The sequence below is a fragment of the Serinus canaria genome, chromosome 3 (genome assembly GCF_022539315.1).
Source record: "Serinus canaria isolate serCan28SL12 chromosome 3, serCan2020, whole genome shotgun sequence".
NCBI lineage: Eukaryota > Metazoa > Chordata > Aves > Passeriformes > Fringillidae > Serinus > Serinus canaria.
Window position 1 is genome coordinate 59474077 of NC_066316.1, and position 19700 is coordinate 59493776.

The following is a 19700-nucleotide window of genomic DNA, read 5'->3' on the forward strand; positions in this document are numbered from 1 at the left end:
CAATGTTTTGTCACCGACATGTTTTATGAAAAATCCTTTCCTTAGGATTTTTCCCCTCCTGAGAAACTGAGAGGCCTCAGGAACAAACTGTAAACAATTCTTATCTGCTGCTGTGGAATGCAACAGGGGAATCTGTGATTGGCCTCGTCAGGCTGTTTCCAATTAAGAGCCAATCACAGTTCACCTGTCCGGTCGGTCTCGGTCTGAGAGAAGACCTTTGTTATTCATTCCTTTTCTATTCTTAGCATAGCCTTGTAGTGAAATCCTTTCCTCTATTCTTTTACTATAGTTTTAGTATATTATCTATCATATAATAATAAATCAAGCTTCTGATACATGGAGTCAAGTTTCTCGTCTCTTCCCTCATCCTGGAACCCCTGTGAACAAGACCACAATGTTTCAATTGTTTCACTGATAGTTACATGCATGATTTCTAAAGAGAACAGTCTAATATCAACAACTCTACCTTGACAGCTATATGCCCTGCCACCTCCAAATTTCAAAAATTAATAGAAAAACAACAGCTCTCACTATAGTTTTCTTTCTAAGAACCACAGCATTAAAAAAGAAAAAGGCCTTTTATTTAAAAATAGTTTAAAATATGCTGCACACTCTCCTCTTCCCTTACCAACAAAGCTCTGAATTCAATGAATATGTAACAGTTCCTATAATGGGGTTGGACCAATATTGGTAATCTAATTTTGATGTCACCAAGACACACAAAAAGTTGGTGGAAATTTACATTTCTATCAGCACTTGCATAAAAGGAGAAAATTCCTTAAGACCAAGTCAGTCAGCCCTTGCTGGGGTTATCAAGACAGGATATCAAGAGTATGTTTGATTTCTTCAGTTGGCTCATTTGAAAACAAGACAGTATCAACTTCTTTTTTTTTAATATTCTATTATTATTTTAAAATACTTTAGTAGCTCTGCTGAACTTGAATTATGAAAGAAAAAAAAAAAATAGCTTCTGCTTTTCTAATCAAGATGGGATCCCTGTTTAAGGCTACTCCAAGCAGATGTAACAGTCTGTGCAGTGCTATAAAGGGACATGCAGCCTTTTCCCCAGGTGATCCAATGAAGCACAGAACAGTCATCTTTTTGTCTTCTTATGAGGAACTTTTTGTTTACACATCCAGCTCAGTTAGAGTCCAGCCACTTTTATTTCTAATTTCTCTTAAGTAGAATAGGCCATTTTATTTTAAATCTATTTATACATGTCTACTTACATTTATTCTCAACCTACTGGTTTTGTGTGTCTTAGGACTAGCCTCTGCCAGATGACTTACACTGCTGCATCTATCACAATGATATCTTTTTTCTCTTTCAAAAGAAATACAAGATAAAAGATACAGGCTTCTGCTCAGAAAAAGGTTTTAAGGCACCAATGCTAGTGTGATTGAAGTTCTTGCTGTGACAAACACATACCACTGTGATGAAATACAGTTTTCAGAAATTCATGAATATATTGGTTAATCTCAGTTCTGCCATTGCTACAGGGCAAAGCATGTAATTTTCTTTTGGCTTCCTAAGCTCACAGAGGTGTTTTGAGCAATTTTTCTGAGCAGTTAAAGGGCTGTCACAAGGAAACACTGAACACTACCAATGTGGTATTTAACTTCAGTTGTGTATTACTAAGCAAGCCTTACACTCCCAATGAAATCTGACAATATAATTGTCAGACTCCAGCAGGTTTTCTGTTTACCAACACCACTAATACATTTTAAATTTAAAAAAAACCAAAACCAACAACAAACAAAATACCCTAAGAAAAAGCCTAAATATTCAGTCCTTTATTATAACTTGCCTGTTTATATACTACCTTTCCCTTTAGTATTTTCTGGAAAAACTGAAGTTGAATGACAGTTTCAGTCAATAATAGTTATAATATTAACAATGCTTCAGAACACTAGATTCAGATGACTTTTTCTCTGTAATTAATCATTCAAGTTACTGGACAATTTTTAAAAAAACACCTTGATAGTCCTTTGATGTTACTGTTACTTGAGGCAACAAAAGAACCCACGCGGTTTCCACTGCTAGCTAGGTTACAACAGAACACAGCATGAATGAACCTGTGTATGGCTTTGGATCAATCAGTAAATCCTCCTGAATCTCAATGCCTCCAGCCTTCAGTTCAGTTAAACTTGTCTACTACAAAGAATGAAAAAAATTAATCTTGTTATTCCTACATAATAGAAGTATTCAATTTATATAAGACTGTAAGATTTTAACACAACTCATCTCAAGGGCTCAGAAGTCTTGGTGTTTAAGTTATTTAATATTAAATAAGGATTTTTAACTCTTCTGTCACCTTAAACCTGGATTTCTGCTCCAGCTTACATTTTGCTTTAGCACACCATTTTGAAAACAGCACAAGTTTCCAAAATGATCAGATGTCCTTGGCTTGGGGGTACCAAGGTGTGCCAGAGGCTCAGGAAGAATGGCATGAAGCAAAAGCAGCAGGTACTCAATGTGAAACCTCTGCTATTCTTCTGACAGGGCTGTAGAGCCCCCAGCATTGCCCCAGAGCTTTGGAACCAGCCCAACATGAAGATCTCAATTATCATTGGAGCTGCCTCAGTAAACAAACATTCACATTAATGCCACCTGACACACACACACACCCCCACACATGAGAGTAATCAGCCATCTCCAAATGCTGAAGGATCAGCACAGCACAATAATTAGCTGTCTGCAGGGCACCACTGAAATGGCAGCAGGCTGGCTGGCAAGATGTTGTGTCCATGACACAGTTTTCCAAGGAAAGGGAGCCACTGTTTCCAGAGTCCTGCATACGCTGAGTAAAAATTGAGCATTAAAATAAGTTTCTGTTTTTACTGAACCATGAAAGATGAAGAGAGGAAAAGGCAATGCACCATTCTGATTTCAGGACTGGGATTTTCAAGTCAACAGAGGTTTTACATTCCTAGCCCTTTCCAGAACTGTCTGATGGAACAAAAGTGTTGAGTAGCATACCCTACCTGTGTTTATTTGCAACTGCTCTTCTATCACACTCAAGATCTATCTCTGGGTGCAGCTACAAACCTATCTCTTTTCTGTAAAATTCAAGGGTAGAAGGATAAAACTGGGCTGCTGATAGGCATGGACCTTAGACTTCTCCAGACATTTGAAGCTGCTCCTATCTCATAGCAGTATGCAAATTTCTGAAGCACAGAGTCCAGACACAATACTCTCAGCTATACCTAAAGGGAACACAGGCCAGGATTCTCTCTTAAACTAAAGCAGAGTAAGGCAGCACTCTGTTAGGTCTAAGAACTTGCATATGAAGTACTATTAAATCTAGATTATTAGTCTTTTTGAACTCTTAGAATATTTTGCAAACCTGTATTAAGCCACAGACAGGTCTCCTGGTTCAGCTGTACTGGTTGGAAATGTCACCAACACCAGCTCCTCAGTGCCTTCCCGGTGCAAGTTACTGCTGAGCACTGCCAAGGGATGAAGCTGTAGGAGAGGTGTATGAGAGCTCCAGAATGGACTAATGGATGGATTGGACTGTCTAGAGCAGCCTATGTCCAGGTGATCACACCAGCTGGTAGCAATATATGATTAGCAAGAAACCTTCAGAGAAAGGTTTCTTGACAGCATCTGAGGGATGTGGGTTTTGGTTTTTTTTTCCTGATGGATTTTGTTAAGTGATCTCTTTACTTCAGGCTTTATGAAAACATTTTTAACTAGTCTCAAAACAATCAATACAACTATTCTCTTTCACAAATTACAGTGCATGTTTATCATCAAAGCATTCATCTTTCAGGGGAAAGCTGCTTCAACAGTCTAAACATGAATCAAGAAATCAAGAGCACTTTAGAAGGGATTTGGCTGGTGCCAATGACCTTGAGACTGGCATCAAAAACCACTCAACAAAAAGATGCGACCTCCTGCTGACCTGAGGTTTCCATGTTTATGTAACATGTGTTCTCCTGCAACACAGCCTCTACCACAGCACTTCCATTCGCTTCAACTTACACGTAAGGCATGGGAAGTTTAAAGTTTCTGGCAAAAATCTTCACTCATGAAGAACTGACTCAAAACTCTTAATGAACCAGTTACAACTGACCTCTTCCCACTCCTGCCTGAACTTGAGAATTACTGCACGCTTTTTAAACACCAGGGTATCCAACTCACAAGCAGAAATATGCAGGTGATCTGCATAATGCTAACAATCTGTACGTCAGGCTGTTTCAGCTGCGCCGCACATAGCCCTAGATCAACTGTTGATAGATACCAAGTCCTTAGTAACATCAACTTTTCCAAAAAGTAAATGCTTTAGCACTGCTATATAATTAATCACCGAGGCTTTCATCTAATTCCTAAGGAACAAGCTCTCCAAATTATGTCAGAACTACTTAGCATTTTAAATTATCATCTTTTCTGCACACAGGCATTTATGCGTTGCACCTCATCACAAAAAACAAGATAAGCGTGGTTAAATACATTTCAAGGTTGCCAAGATAAAAGAGCCACGGGAATGCTACCTGATGTGGAAAATTGTAGAAATTTTTAAATCTCTTAGTTAACTCAGGAAAAAATTGGTGGTACAATGTTAGAATTTTTGTTATAACCTGGACCCTCAAATCTGTAGGCTCCAGAAGAGAACAAATCTCATTATTTTCCACAGAAATACTCCAGAACAAAACTAGAATATAATCACAGAGTGCAAATAAATAGCTAGTGAATAAGATACTTACTGGTAAAATATATTTGCTATGAAACAGCAAATATCTGTCTTATGTTCAACAAAATCTCCTTGGTTATATTTTAATACCCTACAACTATCAGCTAATGTGCAAATAATTGGATTGCTTAGACTACAGTAAAAAAAGAAGCACAATGAAATGCCATGAGTTTGTTTCTTTTCTTAATATTCAGGATGAGTAAGTATAATGACCTTTAAATAGCATGGAAAAGGTAGCTATAAAAGCAAAGGCTACACAAAGTAAATAGACATACAGCTCTTACTCATCCCTTCCATCTAAAACATTAGAACTTTTATTGCCAATGTTTATTTAGAGAGATCATAAATGAAAAGCTTTTCAGACACTTTTTTTTTTCTCATTTTAAGTTTCCACTTTAGGCTGAAAACCATGGTATGTCCACCTGATTCTAAGCAATTGAGATAGCACTTGATAAGGAATTCTAATTTACTGCCTCCCAGATCAGATGCACTGATAAATCATAAAAGACTCAAGTCTACTAGAATGTAAAATTAAATGGGTTTCAGATAAGCAGTCAGGAAGCTTTTTAGGTAAATCTAGTTTAGTTCACATTTGCAGTTGACTAATGCTATGAATGCAGAAGGTTACAATATTGTTCAGGACTGACTTGACTGTTTAAGGAGTTACCCTATTTGTTGAATGAAATAAAGGGAAAGTAGAAAAGGGAAGGAAGAAAAATTGGGAGGGAAAAAAAAAAAGAAAAATAACACAGACAGAAAAATACCACAGGAATAGGGTGAGAATAGTCTGAAAGACAGTGGTGTGGCATACTGTGTCATAGCAACCCCTCACAGTTCACACTGCAACAAGTTGGGTCACTGAAGCTATCCTAGCTATGTCCTTCCTGGGGATAAATCCTGTCCTAGCATCAGGAGCTCTTCTGCTCCTAACAGCACAAACAATGCTCCGGCTGCAGACAGGGAAGAACTTGCAGCAGAAGATGCCTTTTGCATATCAAAATGTAGTAATACAGTGAGTTTTGCTGGCCAGGTATCTTTGATAGGGATTAGTCAGGATCTTAACACATGGTGATACACCAGCAAAACCTTGTAGCATAATTTGATTCAACAGGACATAATGATCTCATCAAAAACATGAAAAGATTGCAGAGCCCACTCTTGGATCAAGGTAGTTTGAAAAGATACTTTAAAAAATGTGTAGATAAATAACCAAAGAACAGTCATCAAACCATATCAGAGAGCAGGAAGAACAAAGAGATATGACATTTGAGAATTCTATTACCGTGTAATGGAAAAATGACAACTTTAGGAAGCTCTAATATGTGAAAAGGTAACAGGATGATATTTATGGTGCTTCATTCTCAACTGAACATACTACATTACTTGTACATTCCTTACTGAAACAGTCTGGATTCACCCCACACTGTAAATATTTTTAAAGGAATAAAATTTCAGCTTGGGAAATGTTTTCCATTTGCTTGGTCATTGTCTCTCTGTCCCCTCCATTCCATTCTCCAGTGCTACTATCAACAACTCTCTAGGATGGGATGTCCGTATCTCTGAATTTTATTTCAGAAGGTATCCAACAAAGCATCTTTAGAAACACTAAATAGAAGCAGCAAGTTGTCATGCAGAAATATATCAATTGGAATTTCCTTCCTAGCATTGCTCCAAGCCAACAAGCAAATCCTTACCCTTACCAACCAAGCAGAACAAGAACACTCAAGCCACAATAAAATCAGTGGCCTCATATTTCAAAAGGTTCAAAAGTTATTGCTTTATACATATCTGTCTGTGATATTTTGCAAACTGGACAGCAAGCCTCAAAGGAACAAAATACAGAGTAACTGAATCTACCAATTGTGACAAAAAGTAATGTACAGCAAATCTTATCTCAGCACACCCCAGTGAAATGAAGTTACAGATTGCTAATGTTTACTTCAGCATGCTCACCATGGCAACTGAAATAACTGCATATTTAGGTTTACAAGATTTCCTATTTTTTTCCCAGCTTGGATCTGTTTTCTTATGAACAACAATTTAAAAGAACCATCTGCACACATCCCTCAATTGAAAGAACAAAATCAGTTTCACAGAACATACCTATGATGGCCGATATGTCTTGCTCTTTTAATGTGTCCAACTCCCTTACATCCTGCTGTGGGACACCCTCCATGCTCTAAAGCTTCCACCAGTTCCAAGGGACCTGCATGCCAGGTGAAATTACAAATGAGAGTTAAGAAAATTATCTAATATTTAAAAGCTATATAAATATGCACGGATACCAGTGCATTGTAGCAAGCATGAAGAAATAAGTAAATAGAAATACTTTAATAATACATTCTGTAAAAGCATGATGGAGATTTAATCAACCTAATCCACTGGAGAAAGAATTTTATTCCATGTGAGTAAATCTCTGCAACAGAACTACATTTATAAAAAGAACACAAATCATGAAGGAACTGCATGACATCGAATTTCTCTTCTACTATCTACGTTTATTTGGAACGTGGTTTGTTTTGCAAGAGCACAGAAAAAGTAAGCTACCCTATCCCTGTTCCTGAAGACAGGGACATGTTTGTAATGTGTACTGTCCTTACTCATTTTTAAACTGAAGTTTTCCAGTAAAAAAGAAGTGAAAACGAAGGCTGAAATTACTACTAAAAAGAACAAGCCATCAGATTTTTTACTTTTTCACTTCTCTGAATTGATGTGTCTACCTGATTTTCATCACCCTGTAAAATGATGCCTGCAGAGACATCAAAGGATGTTGAAAGGAGCTTTGAGGCCCAAGCAAACATGATACATAACCCACAGTTTCACAGCAAGTGAGAGACAGCCCTGCTCCAGCACATGACACTGGGAGCACCTGCTGAGCCTCTGCAGGAATGCACTGGCCCCCTCTAGTACCAGTTCTTCTTGAACAGCACATGAACTTGCATCTCCCCCTACAGATAACAATACAGACATGAAAAGGTCTATTTAAATGTATTTCAAGATGAAAGATTCTTGCTCGCAGATGGATAATAACAGACAGAGAATTATTATGTATAATTAGAGCAGTCTAAAAGCCTTTTTTACCAGATGTTCCAGCTATGCAAAAATTACAAAACTATCATTACACTGAAGTCCAAAGACTTGTATAGCCTTTAATGACTGTAATTGGTGAGAGAATAGGGAATTTTACCTTCTCTACCTTTATACAAAAATCATGCTTGTACTGTAGCAAGTGGACTCAGAGGGGGATTTACCTGAATAGGGATGTTTCTGTAAAGAGCAGTCTTGCTTCACTGATGTTCTGATTTTGAAAAAATTAACTCCCTAGAACTATTCTCTCTTCACTTAAAAAAACTGAACTCTTTAAAAATGTAATTTAAAAGAGCTACAACTGGTTGTCCATGTTTACATGAGAAGCTGCTGTTCACATCACTGTGAAACAATGTTAAAATCACACCAACAATTGGCTCTTAATTCCCTAACTGCAATCAGAAAGGTCATAATCCTTCATGATGACTTCATTACACCTGAAAACACTATGAATACATGAATACTGGGAACTGCTCTAGACTAATATTGCTAACATTGCACAGCATTCACACAAAGCTTCTAATGTGAAAGGCAGGGATCTGGACCTCATCATTGAAAGTCCTATCATACAGACTGAGGCAGAAATTGTCCTGCAAGTATTTTCTTCCCTCCTCATGAAACCCTTGCAGAAGTCTGGAAACGCCTTTTAACTTACCTGGAAGCAATATTAACATTTTAAAAACATTCTGCACAGTAATAAAACAAAATCATATTGTTGGATTAATATTTTATTCAGTAATCATTCTATTTTATAAGTATTTGTGTAGATTATTACTTTTTTCCTATTTAAAGGATGGGCCAGCTTCCTCTCCTGTCATATCACCCATCTTAATTTTTGTAGCTTAACAGAAATTTCCTTCTATCAATCACATCCTAAAAGGGATGAGCAGTGCCTCCTAAAGCACCACCTAGAGGAGATGACGTGCTGGGCACTTCTACCTTGTTTCTTTTAAAGTCACAAAAAAAACCCCAATTTACATATTTATACTCCTACCTAGGCTAAGATTTTTATTTATATATCAATCTTACATAATAGAAAGGTTGTAACCTTATTCAGCTCTTCTGCCATAATATACAATTTTCATATATGTGGCCACAGACTACTTTTCCCACTGGGCTGCTCATTCAGCACACAGGACAGCACATCTCAGATTAAAAAGCAGATAGGCAGCATTCTGTCTTCTCCTCATTATTCACTTTGTGCTTTGGCACTTATGGCACTCTATTCAGGTTCTGAAGGCAGAATGATTAACTTCCTAACAGGCAGTCATCACTGTACTGCTGGAGTGCTCAGAAAACTAATGAATATACTCTGATCACACCCTGGATAGGAGTAATTTCTTCTTGGCATTCAGAGACATTGACTTGAGGCATTGTGATTTTCAGGTAACACATTCAGACTTATCACAGTTATTTTACATAATGTGACTTATCTCAGTTATTTTACATTCTTTTTTTTTTTTCTGAGTACTTGGCATTGCTCAGCATTTTTTATTTTCCAAGCACAGCTGTTTCTGACCTTCTAACAGCTGTGAATACTCAGTACTTGTGCAAACCACACCTCAGAGTCACTACATAAACCAATCTCAGAGAAGAGCTCTCAAAAACTCATCTGTTCAGTTTGGCTAAAGTGATTTCACTGCCATTATCCAGAAACATAGTGGACTAGGCAGGGATATATTTACCAATAAGTCTCTTCTCCCTGCAATCTCTCCCACTTCTTCAACAAGTACAACAAAATCCCCAGAGAGGACAAGCTGGTAAATCAGTGTTGTTATTGGTACCATGCTCCCGTTAGATTTATTTTCAAAGTGGGCACCATTAACCCCTCTCTGCTCAGCTGAAGAAGAAAAGGAAGTCTGTTGTTTTTGAGGCTTTGCCACAGCATTTGAAAGCTGTGCCTTCTCAGTGCACTCTGGACTCCTTTGAGCCAAAAAGCATAGTAACCATCAAGAGAGATGGGAACAAAGGATCTTAAGAGTGATACCCTGCATCCCTACTGAGTGCCACAGCAGTTTCAGTGCTGCCCTGGAGAGGGCCAGGATTTTAGACAACAGATCTTTTACATCACTTCTGGTTTTGACTGTGGTTTTTGTATTTCCATTGCAGTAAGGGTCAATAAAACCATCTACTAAAAAGTGATTAATTACTGATTGTTGATTTTGCACTAAATGTCACATTTGCAATTATTTTGCATATCCTAGTGGCTTCTCTTCTTTGAATGGCACTGGCAGGGACAAAAGATAGCACAGCACACATGCCTTTAACCATTTATCATTACATTAGAGTGTGGTTTCCCTTACTAAGTGGGGGCTGAAGAGGGTGTCCAGTTTTTGTACACCAGCCTGCAGGATGGATATCAGGGCTGTCAACATCAGTCCAATAATCATAAATACTATCCCAGCCATCAAAATGAACCTAAAATACAAAAAGGAGAATAGTGCATTTTAGATCAGGAAAATTCTCCATAAAATCAGTTTACCTGAGTGATCTCTAGAAATGACAAGTCCACTTTCAGAGAATTATTGAAGTTACACAGAAAATACATGTACATTGCATTCTGGACTCAGGCACACTCTCACTAAAGTAAACAGTAAACAACCATATGTCGTATGATTGTTTACTGTGTTGTCAGGCTCAAATCCCAGAAATAATGCAGTTCTCACATTAGTTCTCACATTAATACTTATATTAAAGCATTAACTTCTGCCTTTTTCATGTCTCAAAAAACACACAAAAATCCGAATGTTTTTAAATCTCCTGTTTGAACTGGATTTAAGAACAGCAGAGCAGTAAAGCAAAGGACTACAAAAATTAATAAATATATTAATATATTATCTATAAAAGACAAACAATCCCCCCATCACACAAGCAACAATTTTACTAAAATCAGACTAGGATAAAGAGTTGAAACTGAAGAGAAAATGAAGCATGTGACTTCACAGGACAGAACCAGTATGGGTTATGCACAAGTTTTTTCACATGAAAGCTAAATATTTTCCAATCTTGCATGACCTCTGTACCAGCAAACTCCTCAGATCTCTCACACACCCAGGTGTGGATGCACATACACACAGACACAGTCAGAGCTCTTTCAACAGATGCTACAGAGTCAAATTACTGCCCTACAAGTTACAAATCCTGTCATTTAATATATTAGACTGAGGAGTGGGATTTTTCTTTATTTTGGGATGAGGTTTTTTTCCCATTTCTTTTTTTTATTATTATTTTTTATTTTGCATGTCCAATTTGAAGTAGAAAATGTGTAGGTGTGAAGATACTAGTTCTGATGACCTCCTACCAGCAGTTAATTCAGATGATTCAAAATGAAATGTCAGCTGCATCTCCTACTTGAAATAACAGGTATGCCTCGTAAATCTGTACAAACTGCAAACATACACATCCTTCATTTCTAATTGGATATCCGGTATCTGTTAGCCCTTCTCACACTTATAGCCTTCAGAGTAGAAACTGGTTTTGTACAATGAAAGAGAATTAATTCAAGTACACAGCTTCTGCAAAACACATTAAAAATACTTTAACTTAGCTTAATCCAATCCAAAGTCCAAAATTAACAGAAACTTCAGAATTGCAGAAATCACTGACAAAGGACAAAAGATCAGGGCTCTTTCATATCTCCCATATATCTCTCTCTTCCCCTTGGAAACCTATTGAAACTTATAATATTTACACTTATTAAATTAACCTAGATCATATATTTTATGGTCCCTAATACAAATATCAAAGCAGCACTTTGACACTTGATATTAAATAATCACATTTCTTGACAGAATAGACAATTGTCTTCTATCACCCATTCCCAAAGTATAATTTTCCAGTATATTCAACTCTGCTCTCTAACTACCCACCTCAGCACAAGGATCTAAGAGGACAATAACACAACCCATTCCAAAGGAATTATGCATATATCAATCAGTGAAAAGCAAGAGCAAAAGGTTAGCAGGACAGAGCAATACCACTTATTTCTTTCCATGGTTAATTTTACAACTACAGGATTTTGGTTTTACAAAGTCCTCATCATTTACTTAAGTAGGATAGTACAATAAGACAGAGAAACTTACTTTTATTCTATAGTCATCAGTATCTACAATGGTTGCTACTCTGATAAATACTGGATTTCTCTTGTCAACCACTTCAAGTTTCGTATTTTTCTGAAAGCCATGAGAAGGTTTCTAGAAAAGAAGAACAATACTATGTGAAACAACAAAACCTCCAAGTCTGATGCAGCTATAAAATATATAATAATCCATCAAAAACTTTATGCCTTTATTTTTTCAAATCTGCCCTCCCTCTACTAGAAATTCAAGCATAAAAACATAATTCAAACTAGTGTTATCAATATAGTGAAACAAAGTAACTACTTTGGGATTCCAGGTTCCCCTGGAGTGGACTGGATTCAAGCCATCCAAGGAAATGGATATCTTTGGTTTTGAATCAGTTTTTTTTTTTTCCTAAATTCTCTATAAAAGTTTTCCTAGAGGTTTTGGCCAACAGTTTCATTACAGTATTTAATAAGGCATTACATTCCAGCTGCCTGAAATACCTATGAAATTGTTTGCAGGAAACATGCTGTGTTTTCTGGTATGTATTTTTGTTTCATGAATCAAACCCTTTTTCAATGAATCAAACCCTTTTTCAGTCTCCTACTGAAAACATAACTAATTCACAGCATAACAGTGACAAACAGGACCAAAGGCCTGAGTTTGTAATACTATTTTGATAAAATTAGTGTCTTGGGTAGGAGTATCAGATTTCGTGTTGTCATCTGTAGCTATGAAAACTAAAGCAAAATTATTTCCATTTTAAAGGAACATATTCACAAGACAAGTTGTGAGGTTTATTCTCATTTTATGAATATAATGTATCTGTTGCTCTAGGACTTTGCAGAGTACTGGTGGTTTTCCTTCAGCTGCAGCTTAAGAACTCAATTTTCCCCCATAATACAACACAAAGCACTGTTACTGTCTCAGATATAAACAAATAACTTCCTAATCCTTGCTTGGGGTATTTGGCTGAGAATGTAAGATTGAGATGCATTACCAAGACAGACACACCTTGGGGTGATAAACTGCAGGTCATGAATAACCTCTGGTAATCTACTGACCTCAGGAACTGCTACAAACACCACATTTTGCCTTTTGTAAATCCAGCTCTTAGCAAAGTTGAGAATTGGTGTCCCTGATATGAAAAGGTGAGGCAAACATGCTTCAGTGTGCTGTGAGACAAGGGCTGGGAGCTACTGGCCATCCAGTGCTGGCTCCCAACAGCAATCCAGGATGAACAGAGGGATGGAGCAGCTCTCCTGTGAGGAAAGCCTGAGAAAACTGGGTTTGTTCAGCCTGGAAAAGAGATGGCTTAGGGCTGATCTAATTGTAGCCTTCCAGTACCTGAAGGGAGCCTATGAGAAAGATGCCCTTTTTACAAGGGCATGTAGTGACAGGACAAGGGGAAATTATTTCATACGAAAAGAGAATAGGTTTAGATCAGATATTAGGAAATAATACTTTATTGTGAGGATGGTGGGGCACTTGAACAGGTTGCCTAGAAATGTGGATGTCCAACCCCTTGAAGTGTTCCAGGCCAGGCTGGATGGAGCTCTGAGCAACCTGGTCTAGTGAAAGGTGTCCCTGCCCATAGCAGGGGGATTGGAACCAGATGATATTTAAGGTCCCTTCCAGCTCAAGCCATTGTGTGATTCCTTTTTGCAGTAGTGACCATCACTGAAATCTTAGGAGCTCAAAAAGATGGATCACTGAAAGAAACTAGCAAGTACAAAGATGAAAGAAAAGGATGTTGCCCACAAACACCATAGCTAAGCTGGGGAGCTGCCTGTAGATGCTGCCCACATGCCCTAGCTGCAGAAGAAAAAGTCTGCTAAAGGGCACTGAAAACAAGCCCAAGACAATGGACTAGATGGACAAGCAGACTAACCTCTTACATTCATTTTTACACTGCATCTACTGCACCATCTAAAATGTACAGAAATACAAATCTTCAAAATATGTTATCATGACTCAGTAGCTATCTCATTATTTGTAATAAGTAGGCAGTAATTTTCCATAGCAAATTACACTCATTAGTAGTACATTTGTAGCATTTAATCCCATTTGTAATAATTAAAATAATAGATTAATAGGTATTTATAATAATCTGATTTCTAACAGTGAACTGCAAACTTGCATAAAAATAAACCACCTATATGCAACTAATTAATTGGATACATTTGGAAACACAGGAACACCATATAAGTATTAAACAAATTAATTACATGAACTTAAAAGCATGAAAGAAATTCAAGCATTTTCTCACCACTTTAAAAGCCCTTGCAGGTGCAGGTAATGAACTGGTTTCTTCCAAATACTTCTCCCAAGAAAAATGCTTAGCGTGTGGATAATCTGGCACAGAAGAAACACGAGCAAAATTAAACAAAGCAGTGCAAAAAAATGAAGTTAATGTGTCATTTACACTTTTATAATACTGTTTTGATTCATACATTGGACTTATAAAATCATTGCAAGAAAGGCTCTTCTAAATTGTCCCTGACAAATTCACCATACAGGTTAAAAGAGTCAACAATCCTCTCATTACTGAGTAGCTATTGTACATGGTTGCTTTGGATATGAGAATATTCTGTGATTCCCTCTGCAATACAAATACTGTGGGATGGAAAAATCTGTCCACTTACCTGAGGAAATTAATTCAAGTAATGAACAGTCATTCACTGGTAAACAATCTAATTAGTGATAGCTTTGTACCATGGTTGAGCACACCTGACTACTTGTTAGTCTTTTAGTGAGCAATTTTTTATTAAGTTTCTGACAAAACACCCTGGACATTATGAATAATCTACAGACATCATCAATGAAGATATTGCCTTTCTCAGAAAATTTCAAGCTTATAAACACTCCAGGGAAGAAACACAAAGACAGCTAGGCTGCAAAAGAAAAGGCAGGGCCTGTCCTTCAACTTTACTCTGCACCAGAAGTTAAACTTGAAGTTTAAATATTAGCATTCAAAAGCTAGAAGAGAACAAAACCAATTCCAATTTGTTTTACAAGGGATTCACTGAATAATAGGCTGCAATTAACCTCCTGGCAGACAGACTGCTTACGGCTTTTCAAGAGTGCTGGCTATTAGAATTTTTGTCAAAGTCATTTTTGACCAATTAAAACTTTCCATGTTCTCAAACCCCAGATGCCAGTTTCTGCAACAGGGCATTTAGGTCCATCCAGCCATACACAACAGTCCTGAAAAACTTCTCAAGTTTCACACCAATGAATACACTTCCTTCCTTCTTTATCATCTCTCTCATAGCATTTTCCTTCATTTCAAAGACCCCTTACAAGTTTGATTCCTTGATCACATGAAGACAATTTTCTCATCAATCCATTACCTTGCACACTGAGTTCACATGAAGATGTTTCTCTCATGCAATGATCTCACATACCTGGAATTTGCTTTGTCAGCATTTTCAGAATGTGAGTCTTACAGTGCTTGTCAGCCATTCAGCTGACAAACAGATTACAAACTTGTTTAGATTTCAAGGGATAGCTTCTGAGTAGATGTCTCTTTACTGAATCAGTATATATTTGCATACTTAATGCCACACATATATTATACTTCTGTTTTCAATATATTAAGTCTTGTAAACAAAATTTATAGCTCTTCCTGAAATAATCAATTTCAATTCCCGAAAAAAAAAATTCAGGAGAGGTAAATTGTAAATTTTAATGATGTAAATTTGTACATTTTAACGATGCTAGCTGACTATAGCCACCTTAAATCTTTCAGACATGTAACAATATACAAACCTGGTGGAGTGATGAGAGTTCTTTTATGTTCTTTACACCATCCAACAGGATGAATATGTGGGCTAGCTGCCTCACACCTGGAGGAAGGGGAGAAAAGAAGGGCCTGAAAAAGCAGCTCTACAGACATCCTAGTATGCTTACAAACCAAGACCTACAAGAGAGACTTAAATTCCAAACAACCCACAACACCTTCAACTTAAACTGCAAACATAACCTGAAGACACAAACACATCTAACACAGACTTGTTAGCACCTATACAAGCATGAGACTTTATTTACAATTTTGCTGAAACATCAAGAAAATCAAGTCCTTTACATTAGTGGTAGATATCTTTTGAGAAGCTATGATGCTGGATCTGAAAAATTCACAGGCAGACACTCTTGGTAGAATCATGTTGGCTAGTTGCAAGAACACCATAATCCCATCAAAGACAGATGGAGCCTTGCAATGCCAAGACCAAAATTTGAAACCAGAAACTTAAAGATCTTGATTAATGTCCATGTTGCACCTGGACACAATAAGTCTGAGAAAAACTCTAAAAAAAAAATCAAAAAACCAAAAACCCAAACCAAAACAAACAAACAAACAAACAAAAAAAAACCGAAAAAAGCATTTTGGGTCCCAAACTACTTGAAAGAATTAGAGATCTAGGACTGCAAACTGCTCTTAAGAAACAGATCAAACTCTTTCACTCCAAGGGTTAACAGCTTCCCATAATTTCTGTAAAGTCCATCCTATTTTGCACTACTGCTCTTGCCTGTGGCATGCCAAAAGAGCCACAGAAGACCAGCAGAGGCAGGGTGAGCTCTGTGTGCTGGCATGTGTCTGAAGCATGTGCTCTCACTAGGTCAGTCACATTGTGCACAGACCAAAGCAGAAGTGAGTGCTGGCTATCAAGTCCTCTTACAAAACAAAAGTGACACACACTGTAAAGAAACTGATCTAAAAGCAGACAAGAGAAAACCTGTTTATGTCTTCTGTAATAATAAATGATTATCTATAGAACTATATATCCTGATCACATATTAGGATATTATTTCATAACAAAACACATTTTGAACAGTAAAACACAGTGTATATAATATATAATGTATGTATATACTACAAATATTATATTAGTACTCAATATTTTTAGTAAAGGCAAAAAGTAAGGTTGATCTACAGGAAAAGTAAAAAGCTGTCAGACTCTGCTGTGAAACATGTACATTTACATGTTCATTGATACTTACTGTTGGTTTTTGAGTTGGCTGAACAATTGACAGTGCTTTTTTAATGGAATGCATAGTACTTATGTAGCCAGGATGACTAAGAAACATGCTGCTGACACAAAAGGCCAGCATCACTCTGCAGGGCACTGCATTACACTGTGCAAACACACTGTGTGCCTCTATTTAGCTGAAAATTCATCTATTATAACCATGTAATACCCATGTAGATCTGCCTTTTAAGGACCTCGCTTCTCTTAGGAGCCTACCCCACCTAAGTTCTTCTTTAGTTAAATAAATTCAGTATCACAGTGCACTACCTCTCTCCTCCCCTATTTCCTGTCCTTAAAGGAGTTTCAGTAGCTGACATTAAATATTTCCAGCTATCCATCCCCCCTCTCTTCTGGAGAACCCCACCAGCATTTCCATCTCTTCAGTGGCCATGAGCTCAGTGTCCCACTCACTCCAAGGACTCAGCAAGGCCAAAAAAGTGAAGCCCAAGTAAGGTGAAGTAGCTAAGGCCTTCAATCCCAGTTCCCCAGGGAGAGATCAAGAAACTAACCTTAAGCAGACAAGCAATAGTCTAGACTCAAACACCATGTCTCCCCCTGTGTTTTCCAAACACTTCTCAAATACTTAATGAGAAAAGACAAAGAGCAACCATGCATGAAGACACATACTTCATATAATAACCACTGAGCAAAACACCAAACCACTCATGATCCAGTTTCTATTTAATCCCTCTCTGAAGTCAATGTCTCCATCATTAGGATGGATAATAACAGGTACTCTCTCCACTTTACCTCAACCCGAGTTACTAATGCAAAATACCAAACAGCATGGGGCTGCTCTCTCTGAGTGTTATAAAATAATTGTTATCTGTATCTACCCAGAAAGTATGAGCATGCTGGAAGTTCAAATTAATTAGGTTCCCTTAATTAATATACTTCTAAAATATCATATGCTAATAATGTGCACTACCTAAAAGGGTGCAGTGAACCATGCATGAGAGAAGAAAAAACTAAAGGTAAATTATGCAGGCACTTCATAATCTTAAGATTCAAAACACCAGGTCTGCAGATCTGGGACACAAACATACTTTAGGGATTGCAAAAGGAAACACAGCACAGAAAAGATTGTAGACTGGACCCTGGGCTGTACCACATTGCAGTTTTGAACCTTCACTGCATAAAAGAAAAATGAAGGAGTAATTGAAACACATGGAGTAACTTTTTCTTTTTTTTTTTGTAATCTGAGAAGTATTTTACAGGGTGTCTAAAACTTGGTATGCATAAACTTCAACAACAGAAATGCAGGCTGGGTGCTCCAGAACATGGTCTCACAACAAGCACTCCTCTAGCCTTCTACCTAAACAGAGTGAAGCACTAATGATGAAATATACTGGCCAACATTACATCATTATCTTGCAGCTATATATATATGAAACAATTAGTATTTCTTTGTAATGATGCCAATCAGATAATTCCACGCAGATAAAACCTACATTAGATAGACTCTGTAATGGCTCTGACAACAGGCAAGGATTTTAACTCAGTTCATGAATACCAACTTTCTGTCCTTCTACAATATATAAAGCTATACTGTATGCATTTAATATTTATAGTATCACACCAGGTGCTCTCTAAATCGCTGAAGTTGCCATCAATAAAAGGAAGCAAGGAAGCAAGAGCCCTTTTGTGATATTTTAGCGCAGTTAAAACTCAGCACCTGACTCCTAGAAATGTTTTGCCTCCAAAAAATAAGGAAAAAACCAGTGAGTCCTTCATGCTTCCTCTGGCCTCTTCCTTTCTCTTCACAGTAACTCTGAAGAGAAGCTAACAAGAACGTGGGGCAGCACTCCCCTCTTTGATCCCTCTCACACTAGGAGTTTTACATGTATGAGGTATACTTCTGCACTGAAAAGACATATTCTCTTACTTCCTAAAATGTTTTGAAGTAAAGTTCACAAATGAGAACTCTCTCAAGTTAAATTTGGGAACAAGTCCCATGCTCCGGATCACTGTGGTGTTATCAGTATTATACTTAAAATAATCAAGCAGATGTGTAAAAACACTTATCAGGACAAACCTCCTAAATGCATTCAGTTTGCTTTGATTTCTCAGGCATAGTCTGAACATAGATTCTAATAAAACTCTGAAAAGTGAATGCCACTGCACATATTTCTTGCCTTGAAGATTCAAGAAGAAGCAAATGACCAAGGCATGTTGCAATGAAAGATGCATTCCTGGAAGATGCTCTGACATTACAATGAGTCTGGAACACAAAGCAACCTCTGATTCAACATCATTGCAAAATAGCACTATGAAACATCTACAGACTTTGGTTTGCTTTAAAAGAAAAACCCAGTCATTACAGATAAGCCTGTGAGCAGCTTCTGCAACTGCAGTGGACTCAGAAAAAGAAAGATCCCTGTTCCAACAAAATCAGATCACACAGTCCATCTTCACCTACTGATTCACACAGCCTTTTAGCTTCTAACAGTTAATTTCACAATAGAAAGTAGAGATCAGTAAAAGTCACATACAATTTAAAGTAAAACTATTATGCTTTGATGTATGTTATTTAATGGACATGTATCTAGTTTGGAAGAACAACAATAGACTAAGCCTCAAGAGTTGTCAACTGGAATTTTAAAGGCTATGCTGACCTTTCACAATCAATTTGCCACATCCCACAGCTTTCTATTTCCTTTGTTCCAAAACAGAAGGCAGATCATCCAGCTCACATGCTTCATAAAACACAATGATCCATGAATTGTGAGGATGCTTACTAGGCCAAAAAAGGTTACCAACACTAGCAGGAGCTGATGGATTTTGCACCTCCAAACCTACCTACCCCTGGATCACAGCAGAGCACCA

The 19700-nt window shown here is 37.4% G+C and overlaps 1 protein-coding gene across 10 annotated transcripts in view; it reads right to left on the reverse strand.

The window, feature by feature from the left end:
* Positions 1 to 19700, reverse strand: part of L3MBTL3 (L3MBTL histone methyl-lysine binding protein 3) — a 78829-nt gene that overhangs the window by 16478 nt on the left and 42651 nt on the right. For all 10 annotated transcript variants that reach the window (XM_009092290.4, XM_050972551.1, XM_050972552.1 and 7 more), the window contains 5 exons: positions 15616 to 15692; positions 14114 to 14199; positions 11866 to 11976; positions 10087 to 10201; positions 6800 to 6902 (listed from right to left, as the gene is read on the reverse strand). In XM_009092290.4, coding sequence (XP_009090538.3) covers positions 6800 to 6902; positions 10087 to 10201; positions 11866 to 11976; positions 14114 to 14199; positions 15616 to 15692 — 492 coding nt within the window. The remainder of the gene's footprint in view (positions 1 to 6799; positions 6903 to 10086; positions 10202 to 11865; positions 11977 to 14113; positions 14200 to 15615; positions 15693 to 19700) is intronic.